This window comes from Perkinsus marinus, assembly GCF_000006405.1.
Source record: "Perkinsus marinus ATCC 50983 genomic scaffold scf_1104296947650, whole genome shotgun sequence".
In the NCBI taxonomy this organism is placed as follows: Eukaryota; Perkinsozoa; order Perkinsida; family Perkinsidae; genus Perkinsus; species Perkinsus marinus.
The window spans coordinates 132653-146747 of NW_003210538.1; the positions used below are offsets into that span (position 1 = coordinate 132653).

At 49.2% G+C, this 14095-nt stretch overlaps 8 protein-coding genes across 8 annotated transcripts in view; 2 read left to right on the forward strand and 6 right to left on the reverse strand.

Moving 5' to 3' along the window:
- Positions 1 to 1006, reverse strand: part of Pmar_PMAR020092 (hypothetical protein) — a gene marked incomplete at both ends in the record, with an annotated part of 1286 nt that extends 280 nt beyond the window's left edge. Inside the window, 3 exons of the mRNA XM_002779272.1 lie at positions 1 to 399; positions 565 to 824; positions 917 to 1006. Of these exons, the coding sequence (XP_002779318.1) occupies positions 1 to 399; positions 565 to 824; positions 917 to 1006 (749 nt within the window). The remainder of the gene's footprint in view (positions 400 to 564; positions 825 to 916) is intronic.
- Positions 1007 to 1214: 208 nt separating this feature from the next.
- Positions 1215 to 1724, reverse strand: Pmar_PMAR020093 (conserved hypothetical protein; the record flags this gene model as incomplete). Its single annotated transcript, XM_002779273.1, has 1 exon — positions 1215 to 1724. One exon carries the CDS (start codon positions 1722 to 1724, stop codon positions 1215 to 1217), a length of 510 nt encoding a protein of 169 aa, XP_002779319.1.
- A 1031-nt stretch (positions 1725 to 2755) lies between these two features.
- Pmar_PMAR020094 (hypothetical protein) lies at positions 2756 to 3309 on the reverse strand (the record flags this gene model as incomplete). Its single annotated transcript, XM_002779274.1, has 4 exons — positions 2756 to 2793; positions 2848 to 2929; positions 2974 to 3158; positions 3210 to 3309. 4 exons carry the CDS (start codon positions 3307 to 3309, stop codon positions 2756 to 2758), a joined length of 405 nt encoding a protein of 134 aa, XP_002779320.1.
- Positions 3310 to 3408: 99 nt separating this feature from the next.
- Positions 3409 to 4979, reverse strand: Pmar_PMAR020095 (merozoite surface protein, putative). Its single transcript, XM_002779275.1, has one exon. It carries the CDS (start codon positions 4974 to 4976, stop codon positions 3516 to 3518), a length of 1461 nt encoding a protein of 486 aa, XP_002779321.1. The 5' UTR covers positions 4977 to 4979; the 3' UTR covers positions 3409 to 3515.
- A 384-nt stretch (positions 4980 to 5363) lies between these two features.
- Positions 5364 to 7567, reverse strand: Pmar_PMAR020096 (dual specificity protein phosphatase cdc-14, putative; the record flags this gene model as incomplete). Its single annotated transcript, XM_002779276.1, has 9 exons — positions 5364 to 5587; positions 5683 to 5846; positions 5897 to 6000; positions 6044 to 6162; positions 6432 to 6599; positions 6647 to 7082; positions 7134 to 7297; positions 7342 to 7444; positions 7487 to 7567. The coding sequence occupies 9 exons, from the start codon at positions 7565 to 7567 to the stop codon at positions 5364 to 5366; spliced, it is 1563 nt and encodes a 520-aa protein (XP_002779322.1).
- Positions 7568 to 7918: 351 nt separating this feature from the next.
- Positions 7919 to 10213, reverse strand: Pmar_PMAR020097 (conserved hypothetical protein; the record flags this gene model as incomplete). Its single annotated transcript, XM_002779277.1, has 13 exons — positions 7919 to 8015; positions 8058 to 8211; positions 8338 to 8407; positions 8458 to 8545; positions 8594 to 8674; positions 8894 to 9057; positions 9097 to 9218; positions 9265 to 9395; positions 9438 to 9571; positions 9619 to 9748; positions 9795 to 9899; positions 10022 to 10103; positions 10148 to 10213. The coding sequence occupies 13 exons, from the start codon at positions 10211 to 10213 to the stop codon at positions 7987 to 7989; spliced, it is 1356 nt and encodes a 451-aa protein (XP_002779323.1). The 3' UTR covers positions 7919 to 7986.
- An 835-nt stretch (positions 10214 to 11048) lies between these two features.
- Positions 11049 to 12048, forward strand: Pmar_PMAR020098 (hypothetical protein; the record flags this gene model as incomplete). The annotated part of the gene is made up of 6 exons (XM_002779278.1): positions 11049 to 11156; positions 11207 to 11370; positions 11416 to 11597; positions 11643 to 11760; positions 11827 to 11878; positions 11926 to 12048. 6 exons carry the CDS (start codon positions 11049 to 11051, stop codon positions 12046 to 12048), a joined length of 747 nt encoding a protein of 248 aa, XP_002779324.1.
- A 693-nt stretch (positions 12049 to 12741) lies between these two features.
- Pmar_PMAR020099 (hypothetical protein) lies at positions 12742 to 13995 on the forward strand (the record flags this gene model as incomplete). Its single annotated transcript, XM_002779279.1, has 1 exon — positions 12742 to 13995. The coding sequence occupies one exon, from the start codon at positions 12742 to 12744 to the stop codon at positions 13993 to 13995; it is 1254 nt and encodes a 417-aa protein (XP_002779325.1).
- Between the last annotated feature and the right edge of the window lie 100 nt (positions 13996 to 14095).

Below are 14095 nucleotides of genomic sequence, written 5' to 3' on the forward strand. Positions count from 1 at the left end.
AAAGCGTGACGGTCTCCGCACGCCACCTGCTTGGCCTTGACCCCCTCCAGAGCTTCGATCCTCGAGACGCTTCCCTCAACAGCCACTCTAACGGAGTTGGATGAGGGCAGCTCGCCATACGTGTCATCGCCCCAGCCATAAACCACTCCGGTTCGATCCGCGGCGAGGGCAAAATGCGCCCCAGCAGAAATGCTAGAAATCTCGACGTCGTTACCAAACTCATTCAGAAGCTTCGGCGTCGGTATGATCTGTCCGAACGCCGAAACCCCCCACTGGTAAAGAGAACAACACCGCACAACACGCTGAACCTCCAGGCTGATACCACTACCACTCCCCTCTACGGCTTGCTCCTCATGACCAGGTACCGCGACTGGACTAGATAACACAATGGCTTCCAACCTGAACACCTCACCAGACGGTGTGTACCACAGACCAATGCCACTATGGATGGACCATGGTGTGTCGGGAGTGAATGCATGAGGACTAAAGGCCAATAGCCTACCACCTCTGTGTAGTTCCCATCTACTACGCTCTAGACTAGGGCATAGGGAAATGGTACTCGACTGCTGATTATACACAACTTGGCCCTCTCTTGAGATAAGCCTATCCGAACGGACATAGCATCCATCAAATGCGTGTGCACTAGTGTCATCACGGCGTAAATAGACGTAGTGGCCCGCCAAAGTCAAACTGAACTGGGCCACAGCTGACGTAGTAGTGTCTCTCAAGCATAGTTCCAAAGGGCTGGCCAAGGCATCAGAGGTTACCACCAGGAAGGGGTTGCACCGAGTAGCAACTGCCCCTGGCTGAGCCGTGGTGATGACCTATGACAAACAGTACCAAACATTGGGAAACCCGAACTAAGGAAATTTCGATACAACTTAGGAAATTCTTATTGGTTACCGTACACATCTACCCGGATTCGTATGTAAACAAGGAAACTCGCAACATGCTCGGCCGAGAAGGCCCCCCTCTCCGAGTGAGGTGGTGCAAGGAGGACACGCATGATAAGAGGAACGAATATATATTCCAATATCGGTACCCAAGCCCGATCATCCCCTTGATCGGCCAGATAGAAGTAAGCCGAGGGCCGACCTCTGGACCGCGGACACCAACGTACAAGTACTGGACGGTGATTGTAGTAGTCTCCGGAAAAGAAGTAGCTACCAGACATATCCTCCTTTCCTACCCAGCATGAGCCTGATGACAATCGTTCAGTCCATTGGGCGAACGCCAGTGTGGTCAACTAGATTCTTGGTAAGGTCTGGAGATTTTGTTGCGGTGAATACAACAACAACGACAACAACAACGACAACAACAACAACAACAACAACAACAACAACAACAACAACAACGACAACAACAACGACAACAACAACGACAACAACAACAACAACAACAACAACAACAACAACAACAACAACAACAACAACAACAACAACAACAACAACAACAACAGCAACAACAACAACAACAACAACAACAACAACAACAACAACAACAACAACAGAAACAGAAACAGAAACAGAAACAGAAACAACAACAGCCATATTGCTGACTACCCTACTACTACTACTACTACTACTACTACTACTACTACTACTACTACTACCAATATCCAGTCCAACTCCCTCCCGGCACAGCAATTGGCCATTACGCCCTCTCAAACACACTGTCAAAGCTAACGTATCAGTGGTGATGACCTCCTCGCCTAGTGTCACCATCAACTCTTTCCAACTAAATGAGCTCATACCTTCAACCACGCTGACCGTCTCCACCTGATACCAACTCACTCGAGACAAGCACAGCCGTCAGGGGGTACTTGACGAGTAACAAAAGCATAGCTACTCCTCCCACGGGCCGCGATGTGACCAACAGTGTAGCTTCCGCTCCCTATGATGTCCAGTCGGCTCGGGCTACTCACATGACCTCCCTTGATAACTACAAAGGAACACTCTAGGAGTGTTGGGATATATGCTTGCTCTCCTCAGCTAAGCTTAGGAGTTTCTTCACTTACAATAGGAGATGGTATACGAGATGTATAGAAAACCAACAGGAATTCCGCAGAATCATCATATAGTCACCAACACATGAAGTGGACCTTGTGCATATTTTCCCAGCCCGACACTGCATCTCACTATCGTATTCCCCACCGCTGCGTCTATTCTCACCAGAGTCTATGGTAGACCTCATCCTAAGCCCTATACAGTCGGCGTGGCCCCAGACCAGTACCTTACGAAAGGATGAGGCCTACCCCCAAGGAGCAACTACTGCCCTACCTCACCTGATCATCAGCATCAATGCACAGGCTATGGTACGACCCCGTTGCTAAGGATGAGGCCACAAGCTCCTCCTCACTTGGGCCTATACGTACCGGAGTAACCTGCCGAGCTATGCGGCTCACACTACGAGAGACTCCTACCTCTCGAACGACTTCCTTTGTACTACCCACACCACATTGACCGTATTCATTCCTGCCGAAAGCATATACCCCACCTTGAGAACATCGTAGGAGAGCATGCCCAGCTCCAACTGAGACCTGACGAGAAGCCCCTCTAGCCGGGCTAGCACCCCGGGCCGTAGGTCATCACTTACTACTACACAACGAGAAAGTGTCCAAATAAAGAAATTCTGGAAAACTCAGGAAAATTCCAGCAGGTTTTCGCATATTTCTTCGAGTGACGCAATGAAAATTCTGAAGAAATTTCGGGAAATTCTGGTTTTTTTTCTGAACATTTCCACACGGATTCGTATGTTAACGTGTATATCTAGTGAGGAAACTGTCAAGCTCCGCTGAAGAAAGCAAACATATTTTGCAGCGCTGCTATACTACCTCATCTATCCTACGATTAGCCAGCACGCCTCCCTCCAATACAATAGGGGCACTCACCAAAGCACCATCTCGTTTTCCTGTCGACTTACTGCTAACCTACCCAGTAGACATTGCCGAATTAAAGACCCTCATGAGCCTACCACACGTGGCTGATCAGCATTAAAACTGAATGACCGCTTGCGATGATAATTCTTCTCACGACTGCCAACAGCCCCTTCTTGACCTTCCTCGGCATTACCAACATCAATGAGGCCAACGAAGGGCGCCCCATATACGAGCACTTTGGTATGCGTCTCAGCTGGTGGCGGTAGACGCAACCCTCCGCCTGCCAAAACAAGCGTTAGAGCATATCCCCTCCAATAGACGTCAGTAGTACCTTGTGCTTCATATGTGGCTGACAGGACGGTGGTGGAGTCGTGATCCAGGATGTCCACAAGAGCACGATCTCTAGTACCACTCCCGCCGCAACAACGCATACATCAAAGGAGGTGACCAGTTGCTCCTACCAACCTCCCAAAGCCTCTGACTGAGTACTCAATGACAACTACTGCCTTTGAATAGGAAACTTCAACAACGGTGAGTATTACTACGAGTCTAGCTACGTCCAACGCGAGGCCAGACACAAATGTTATTATCAGCTCAAAGTACACCAGTGGGATAATCGTCAATGATCGTAGTATCCTCATAGGACCCTCCTGGCCGCCTTAGCCGCCTTCTGCTTGGCCCTACGTTCCTTCTGGCTCTGCTTGCCCTTCCTGGAAGACTGACCAACAGTAGCTGACCTCTCAGGGCTGCCCTCCGACTCCCCTCCAGCCTTATTATGATGATGTTTCTTCCCAGATGACTTCTCCTCCTTAGCTTGAGTAGCGGCCTGCTGCTGGACTTGACTGTAGAGTAGTTGTCGTATCTGCTGCTCAGCTTGCTTCCTCTGGATGTTCTGGACAAGAGCCTCCATCAACCTCTCGGTTTGCTCAGGCTCACTAGAGGAGGCAACCTTAGTGTGAGTCGGCACCGTCTCAGGGCTGGATTCGGCATCATGCGCAGAGACCTTCTCCGTCACATCCTTCTCAACTTCCACCTCAACCTCGGCCTTCTTCGCAGAAGCTTCAGGCATCGATGCGGTAATAGTTGCCGACGTCTCATTTTCAGTAGAAACGACCACCGGGGCCTCCTCGACCTTCGTAGTGGCCACAGGGGCCTCCTCGACCTTTGTGGTGGCCACAGGGGCCTCCTCGACCTTCGTAGCGGCCACAGGGGCCTCCTCGACCTTCGTAGCGGCCACAGGGGCCTCCTCGACCTTCGTAGCGGCCACAGGGGCTTCCTCGACCTTTGTGGTGGCCACAGGGGCATCCTCGACCTTCGTAGTGGCCACAGGGGCATCCTCGACCTTCGTAGTGGCCACAGGGGCATCCTCGACCTTCGTAGTGGCCACAGGGGCCTCCTCGACCTTCGTAGCGGCCACAGGGGCCTCCTCGACCTTCGTAGCGGCCACAGGGGCTTCCTCGACCTTTGTGGTGGCCACAGGGGCATCCTCGACCTTCGTAGTGGCCACAGGGGCATCCTCGACCTTCGTAGTGGCCACAGGGGCATCCTCGACCTTCGTAGTGGCCACAGGGGCATCCTCGACCTTCGTAGTGGCCACAGGGGCATCCTCGACCTTCGTAGTGGCCACAGGGGCCTCCTCGACCTTTGTGGTGGCCACAGGGGCCTCCTCGACCTTTGTGGTGGTCACCGGGGCCTCCTCGACCTTCTCTTCAGTATGGGACATGACAAAAGTTGATTGTACAGCAGCCTTGGGCACTTGAGTAACTACAGTCTCCCTAACCTGCTCCTGACTCTTCTCGATAGGGGCCACCGATGTCGGCTTTGGCCCAGGGGTAGATGCAGCAGAGGTAGCCGGGGTCGGGACAGGGCTGCTCTCGGCCTCCCCCTTCCTGGACGGCAATACCGCAGCGACGCTGGTGGCAGTGACCTCCGATACACTCTCCACGGGCTTCTTAGAAGGAGAAGCCACCTTGAGGGTGTCAGCTACAGTAGCAGTAGGCTCAGGGGACTTAGGCCCTATCACGGGTTTACTACTGCTAACTGGAGGTGGGGTCGGAGCCTTTGGCGATCCGAAACAGGAAGAGCAAGAATTACCCATAGAAAATGCGAAGTAAACCGGGAACAAACGTAAGGGAACTTAATAATACCAATGATGTCACTAAAAAGTTGCACGAAAATTGCACGAAAAGTAGCGTCTCGAGTGACCCAACTCCACTACGTAACGCAACAGAGTGGGATCGAAAAGGACACAGTACTCACGAGCCGACGATAGGCATCTAAGCTTCTAAGACTCGGTAGTGTTTATGGTAATCTAACTTGTGTGTGTGTTAACCGAATAGTGACAACATAGGACGTTAATTAGGCACCACCACTACAAGCTCAATATTAACCAATGATGACTACAGATGAAGAGATTCATGCTGATCCCTCTTAGAGAAAAAAGGATAGAAAATACAGTCATTGTAACATGGGAGTATTCATCAGTCTAATACTCCTCCACAGTGCTTGCGTCACTGACTCTCACAACAACTCCGCTATTGGTGTTGTCGTTATTGTCATTCAATAGCAGACAAGATCGTTTAGCAGGGGGAACCGTCATAGCCAAGACCTTGGCAGCAGGCGGCTTGATATCATCGTTGGAATAGGCGGCTTTACGCTTCGGTGAGGCTTGGGTCGACTTCGACAACGACTGCTTCGACTGCCCATGCCCTGAGATAATCAATACAATGACCACTAACATCTTCCAACTCGACTGTTGCCTTGATAACATTTACAAGAGCTCCATACAACCCCCCCAAGTTTACGTTGCATCAGAGCCTTTTTGAAGTCTTCAATGGCCTCATCCAATTCTTTCGAACTTTTACCCACGCAACCACCTCGAACGAACTCAGCCTGTTGGATACTCGTAAGGCTACCCGGACGCACTACACGTAGCCAGCCATGTAAGGCACCGTACTCTCCCTCAGGCCTATATGCTCATCATTATCAGCACACTCCAGCAACCAGACAAGGTCTTACCAGCCTAGGGCATGGACAATGACGTGAGCTATGAGGACGAGAGTACGACCAAGACCCGCGTGGCAGTGTAGAGCGATAGCCGCATTAGGACGCTTTTGTAAGACCTAGGCCAGACAGATTGTGGCCATCCCTTACTGACACCCTCACCTTAGTCATGGACTTATACGCGGTGATGAGGACCTCTGCACTTGGTATGGAGCCGTCTCCTAGTGGGATATCCGTGTGCTCTATGGACTCAGGTAAGATAGCGTCAGGATCATACCAACCTATACAAGACAAGCGAGTCTAATACCACACCTCTAGTACTTTATGAGATAATCAACACCAGAGAGTCTAATACCACACCTCTAGTACTTTATGAGATAATCAACACTAGAAAGTCTAATACCACACCTCTAGTACTTTATGAGATAATCAACACCAGAGTCTAATACCACACCTCGAGTACTTTATGAGATAATCAATACCGGAGTCTAATACCACACCTCTAGCACTTTATGAGATAATCAACGCACCATATCGCTGCCCTCACTACGCGTTTCATCATTCCTTTCTAGCATCTGGTTGATTCTCAATATAAGGCCAACGTTGAGCTCCTGTAGCTTGCCCACTAGACTGACTTCACCGCTCTCTTCCGTCTGAGGCAGCGACGTAGGAGTCGTTGGCGGTGATCGAGACTCCGACATCGTATCCGAATCGAAATCTGAACAAGGTGTGGTATGACAATAATAATACTTTGCCACAGCTCACCAGATCTACTAATTAGACTGGTTCTGCTGAATCCATCATCAATAGTGACAGGATCCGGCATTGCCAAGAACAGGCCAGGTACCACCCAAGTCGCGCTGTACTTCACCCTCAGAGCTCTCCACTCAGCTACATCTGGGTACCATCCCTTCTCGCGAGCAATAAGCAGTCCTCGAGCGCAGTCGATAGGCTTTAGCGCTGCCAACTTGGGCGTTGCGATGTACACGAATGGGTTTGGGAAGGCAGCAATACCAGCAGTAGAGAACATATCAACCACCGAATCACAAGAGTACCCTTTTCTCAATACCAGATAGCACATGAGCATGGTAACAGCATTCGATGCCGCCCCCACAAACGGTGAGGAAATCATGACCAAAACCTTACTCGCCTTAGCCGCCGATTCCACCTCAGATTCAATACTATCGCAGAATCTAGATATCTACACAAGCAGCATTCACCACACTTACGCACTCCGAAGGATTCCTCCCACCTGCCAGAAGCTCATCGGACCAAAATGCCTATTGCTAGCTACTCCCTGATGCACATAGATAGCGCAGTTCAATGCATAGTCATTTTCAGCACAGTACAACACTGTTTCGCCACCAATGTGCGTGTCAATAAACTCCTTAGCATCCCCTGTAGGCTGAACCGAGCCTAAGGAGACCAAGCAGTCTCAACATGGCAAGTCGAGAGCCAACCTGGGGACTGATGCCTATGCATCTTTTTCACAGTGTTGGAGTGTTCTTCATGACACTTCATATAGTCAACACATGTCTTACAGGTAGTAGGGACGTTACCAACCTAATCTCTGCTATGGTCGCCACCACCGCCTGACCTTCCTACCCAACAGAACTTCTCCGGGACAATCCACACAATCCGTGGCTGCTTCCCGTTCTCTGATGCACTGCTGGTGACTGAGCTCATGACAGGGGGGAGTGAGACGTGGAGCAATCACCAGAGTTGGCGCAAACAAACACTACGACCAAACCCGGTACACTTCCATGTCACCAAAAGACACCTCTAACAACAGAACAGAGATATTCACAGCTGCCGCAGCTGAGCTACGCTTCGATAGTTCCTATTTCTAGTGGAAATGCCAATGTCTTCGCAAACCCACCGAGCGATGCCTGGCAGGTTGCTTACTATAACATTGACACGCCTCGGTCCGTACAGCCGTAGGAGTTGACAAAGGCCGCTCACAACACTCACAACCACATCTCAGAAACCGCAGAAACACATTGGCAACGAAGCGAAGGACCTTTTTTTCAATAGAGCATCATCGACCCGCTCAAGCGTCATACTTCTTAGTATATCTATAATACATAGATTGATAAAGAACAAACTTAATCCAAGTCAGCCACATTGGTAGCACCTGAAACTACCTCTAACCAACTACTACCACCTCAACTACTACTCTTAGTCTCATTGCCCGAGGGCATAGCACTCATTTTCAAAGGGCTAACTCCTTTATCAGAAAACATCTGCTCATCATTCACAGCATCCAACAACTCCTCAAGGCTCAGACATGCCACAGGACGCTGTTGAAGGTCCGGCCGTGGGAATAGAACCTGCGCATAAACACTACGCACGTAGCATCAAGACCAAGGCCCATAACAACCCCAAATCTAATGAGAGTAGATCCGTAGCATTCCCATTGTAGGGTCGAGCCAAAGCCAGATGCCCTTGCCTATTACATAGACTATATCACTCTTCTTACACCTCTCCGACTGAATGAGCGGTGACCCAGCAGCTGCTACCATATAACTGCACAAATATCCTATACTAGGCCAAGTAGCCTCGCAACCACTCCATACACAAATTGTAATTCCTTCCTCTTGTCGAACTTGCCACTATCGATAGCATCCGATATCGGCTTCATCAACTTCGCCGCGTCCTTCATAGCTGTTAGAATAACAATGTAAGTAATCGAGCTAATAATACTTATATTACTTTTGGTGATAGCAACAACTACGCCACTCTTATCGTCGCTCGCCTGCAACAACCTCATCGTAAGCCCTTCCTCGTTGGTACCTAGACAAGTACACTAAAACATTCCATAATACGATATGAAATAACCTCACTTTTAACCACATATTTTTTTAGGGATTTTTATATATAATATCTACTATACTTATCATCAAGCTTTACATGATCAAAGATCTATACCGATCTTCACAGAAATATGCCAAAGCCAATAATACTTATAATAAATCCTGGATCGCTATTAAGAAGCATAATACAACTACTTACCTTCCAGACGATCACTAAGACCGTCGATGAGCTCGATAGGGGTAGAATCCCCAAGCGCATCGATACCCTCCGGCCCAGCCTTGATCATCTTCACAATCTCCAACTGCTGCGTCCGCTCCAACCGAGTATGCTCCTTAGCAAACGCCTTGTCGTTGGTCATATACCTGACCAATGAATCCCCTACCATCACACAGACAACTCACTTCCCAACAGCACTATGCAGAACTGCCTTGTTCACAACAATATCCGCATATCGAGCAACAACCGCTGCCTCAGCCGAGTCGTTAGCTTCCTGCAGGCCAACACCCAACTCGGCTTGATCAGCCTAAGGTAGCAGCACTAGACCAGTGGCCGGATCAAGGGCAGACTACATCAACTGGATGCGGGTGCTTCCGCCAGAACTCCTTCAGGGTCTTCCGTAGTCGCGCCAATTTCTCACTATTCATAGTCTCCAGGATCTTCAAACACATGTCCACTGTGAGAGCCTCGGGCATCTCGAATCCTAAGCCCAATAAATACATCAAATTCACCCGTATGCTACTACCTGGAATGATAGGCATCTTCCCCTTGGCCGCCGAGGCGAACATATCCTCTACTCCTTTCTCGAACTGTTGTATATGTTCATCATTCTCGTACCGCTTCTGGGCCGCCTCTACCTCCTCCGCCGTGACACCATACCTACTCCAAACATTCCATGGTTAAGTCAATGCCGCATTGAGTACTACTTCTGAAGCACCTGTTTCTGCGTCTCCTCAAGCTTCTGCTGAATGCCCTGCTGGAGTATCATCTCGGTGAGCTGATCGTCCGTCATTTGAGTGGACAACCCCTTCTGAGCCAATGCGGCCTTGACACGTTCTGAAGAGACGAGATACACATTCATAGTATACAATTCATTCACTACGAGCCATCTGAGCCATCTCCATGAGAACACCATGCATGTCAACAAGCAGATCGTCGGTGATGAGCTTCAACTTCTCCAAATCCAACATTTCCTCCTCGTCGTTGCCTGATCACCCATAATCGATATATCGGCAGAGCTACGGCGGCCCTCCCTCAACTGGAGAGTTGAAAGCCGTTCATATGGTTGCTATTCCACAGAGGTTACAATGCAAGCATAATACGCCTTACTCTTGCGCAGTCGTTGTCGTCGAGTGTATAAATAGTATGCAGCCCCCAGTGCTAATGTACAAGCGCTCGCCCCAGTAACGATCTACAATGAGATAAGTCATGATGGCTGTCAGTAAATCAACATACCTTAGCGCTTTTAGATAGACCATGCGACTTGGGCTGGGCAGTGGCTTCAAAGGCTTCTGAAAACATTGTAAGAAAGGAACCACAAACACTGAGGTGGGAGAAGATCCAGAGAGTTGGAAATTCGATGCAACCGATTTAACAATCTTGAAGACAGCAGCGCTCCGCTCACAGTGCAGTCCAGCTCTCTACCTATGTAGCTCGGTAGGCAACAACAAACGTGGTCAATGAGGTTTCGGAGTCCGTCGAAAATATCAGGACAAAGATAAGGCATCTACCCGTTGACACTACATGAACACTACTAGGGATGTGAATGAAACAACCATGCAAAGCAGTTCCGTGACGGCACCATCTCATATGATCCTACACGCCTATCGGCCGGGCCTTACAGGGCTGTGAGCGTTTCAGTGACTTTTCTGCATTACGTGAAGACCCATCACGTAATGCAGTTCAGTCGTGATTAGCCTCAAATTTTCCGGGAAAGTTCCACATACCACAAGCTGCCCAAACAAGTCGACGGGAGCGTAACATCCCACAGCGCATCCAGAGGGTGTCTCAAGGACATTCGCGGCTAAGATGCGCAATACTTCACTTAGCGCGCGCCCGAGTAATCGATAAAAACACGACGCAGCAATGTTCCATCGTCGACCCAAACATTTCCATGGCAGTAGTTCTCTTCCACATTCCGTAGCATGCTGCTGTCGTTCGCATCGTCGAGTCCTGGCCCGCTGCCTCCCGAGTCGGCCAGTAGCGTTACGAGTCCTCCAGTGCCGAAGCGAGGCATACCAAGAGGGGAAGGGGTAAGCCTCTGAAGCTGAGGGAAGCCCACGTCTCGATTCAGGTCAAGGTTGCCTTGAGGGAATGGTCAGGGATGTATCATCGGCGACAAATAGAGATATCTGAGATGACTGCTCACGTAGAGTCGCTGAAACGCCAACGGAATGCGCTGTTGAGTGAGGTTACTGAGCAAGACACCAAGCTGGCGTCTCTGGATACACAGTTGATCAAACAGGTGGACCAGGGAGCCATCATATTCAACCGGGTGCACACCTTTTCTTTCAGAGGGATGAGGAGATCCCGGCGATCAAACTTCGTTATGAAAATGCGACAAAATTGAAGCACGATCTCGACCGTGAAGTTATCGAACAGCGGACAGCTACTCGGGATCTATCAAAAAAGAGGACAGCTCTGACGCAGGATATCGAGCGGAAACGAAGCGAGCTGACGTAAGCACGTTAGTGGTTGAGGTAGGGTCTATAATGCTGACTCAGGAGTGTTAAGGCAAGGAGGGACTCAATCGCGACGAAAATTCGGGAGCTGGCGGACCGAAGAGAGCGTGCTGAAAAACAGAAGGCCCAACGTGAAAAACAGCTGGGCAGGGGACTTGAGAATCTGAGGAGAACTCAAACCGACATCCTCATGGCCCAACGAGACATAGCAGCTCTGAAAGAGGGTATGTCATAACTCGTCTGTAGAGGACTACATGGACTAGGATCAGGTATCAACGTCTGTGTACATTCTACCAGCGGTGGTACTGGCCTGCCCGTCGGCGCTCGAGGCATACCCTCTGCTGTAGCACCTCATGAACGGCTAGCAACAGCTCCCTCTGCCGCTAAGTGAGCTCTCAATGTTATCCTACTACGATGGGAAGCCTATCAGGTGAGATATTGATTTTGCTTCAGATCCGATGAGTTCCCAGTAGCTAGTGCCACGCCTCGTATCGACTCGGATTCGGTGAGTTCCCTGGGGTCGAGTGTCGTATTGAAAGTTGTATGTCCTAGATGCAGGCACCGAAGAGTGCGAGGTTTAGGAGGCCCCCACCAGGGATGGTCTCACTGATCAACGCTGCAGCCCCTGTCTCTACCAGCAGTCCAGTAGAGATTATTGAGAAACCATTAGAGTGATGGCATTTACCAGTCTATATGATGTACATGAACCACCATCTGTCGTCGCCCTTGTTGTTCTAGTTGTCAGTGGGAGGGTTTCAGAAATCGTTGGTTGCTCACACTAACCATTCGGATTCCGGAATAGAACTCGACAAGTGACCATCACTACCTCTTTATCAGACAATATACGAACGTGAATCAAAGCTGGGGTAGAGCATCAGTGTTAGCCAATGTGCTAGCTTACTGTGCATCAGCACGTGTTAGCTCGCTTTGAAGATATTGGTTGTGTTCTATGAAAGTATGTGTTGGGCATGGGAATTCTGTATATCAGGTTTTTTCGAGCGTTAAGAACCTTTACGAACACTGCAACACTTTGAGCTGAGACCAAGGAACTTGCTAGGGTGAAGGAAGTGCTCTGTAACGACGGCACATGTTTTCAAATGAGTATCCTCTTACTAAAAAGGACAGCTATCACAATAAACTCAGCTCAACACAATCAAAATCGCTAGTAACCTGCTAATAGAAAGTATCATCATGTTTCTTAGTTGTGGTATCAGCTTCCTTAGTAGCGTGATTGGGGAGAAGTGACTGAGTATTGGGTATTGATGATATTACTAATTCTCTGTTACAGGCTTCAGAACCAGAGGCTGATATTGAGCCACTGCTGTTTTTTACATTGTTCAGTTTTTTGTCCTATCTGTTTCTTTGATAATGGCCTCCGACAACAAAGCAGGGAGTTGCTGCTGCCGGTGCAAACCCTGGGTTTTCTTCATTCTGTCTGCGGTTGCCGTTGTGATATCTATTGTCTGTTTTGTCATAGCCATAGTTGCTATGGTACCGTTTTATAATGCCTTTATTGATGGCATTAACTATGGACGGTTCATCGATAACACCTACCAGACCACTGACTGTGAAAACATGGTTGCTGGTGATGCTACCTGTGGTGGGAAGGCTTATGATGCCTGGCTCATGAGCTCTGATGAACTGTACAACACATGTATGAGTGATCAGGAACCGTCATCAAGTGCTGTTGCGCTCAGTTCGGCGTGGTGTGATGCCAGCTCCGATGACTGCTCCAAGGACATGTGCCAGAAGGGTATGCAGTATGATTACTATGCATACAACTTGACTAATCCTGAGGAGGTTTTGAAGGGTGCAAAGCCTATTGTGCAAGAGCTTACTCCTGTGCACACGGCCATGAGCATCACTAAGAACGAGTCCTCAGTTGATACTGATCTGTGGAATAAGGAGGGTATCGCCCATTGGCAGGAGAAGGACGAGTATGTCTTCTTCAAGGACGATGAGACTGACCTTATGAACCGGAAGGTTACTGTTGGTAACTTCGCACTTTTGAGTAATCTTGAAGTTGCTGATATGTTCTTGAACCCTATTGAGATGATCGAAACTGTTGGTGGTATCATGGCTTACCATGTTATGTCCAACAACTTCGTCGACGGGTATGGTAACTTGAGTGCTACGACAAGGGCGGCTATTGAGAAGGAATACAAGACACCCGTCAGTGCTATCAGGGATCAGTATTTCGAAGGTGGTCTTGCTAAGGCTCTTGGTGCTGCAAATGACGACTCTGGTGAATTGTCATTGGAACCTTTCGCTGATTTGTTCGGGAAGAAGTCAGACATGGTATTGCCTACTAGTATGGGCAGCGACTATTTCGGCTTTGCCTTTGGTTGCCCTGCTAAGCAAGATCGGTCAACTGGTAGTTGCCATCTCGACTCTAACAATGCGGAGGACAAGTCTTTGGCGGAGAATATTGACTCTACTTTTTCCGCTAGCGCCAAGAAAGCTTTGTGGAACCTTATCTACGGTACCAAGATTTCGGACACTAAGTCTGTGCTTACTGCTCTATTGCAACTGAAGATGATGGTCAAGCCGAATGAGCTTAAGTCCTTCCTTACGCAAATGCGATATGCTGGTTCGTACGCTCTCTACATTTGCCTTGGTTGAGCACTCTCTCTTGCCTGTCACTGATCCTTCTTCTGACAGTACGATTCGGATACGACTACTACCCAAGATCGTCAGCTGACAGTTGGTGAGCTGTTGGGAT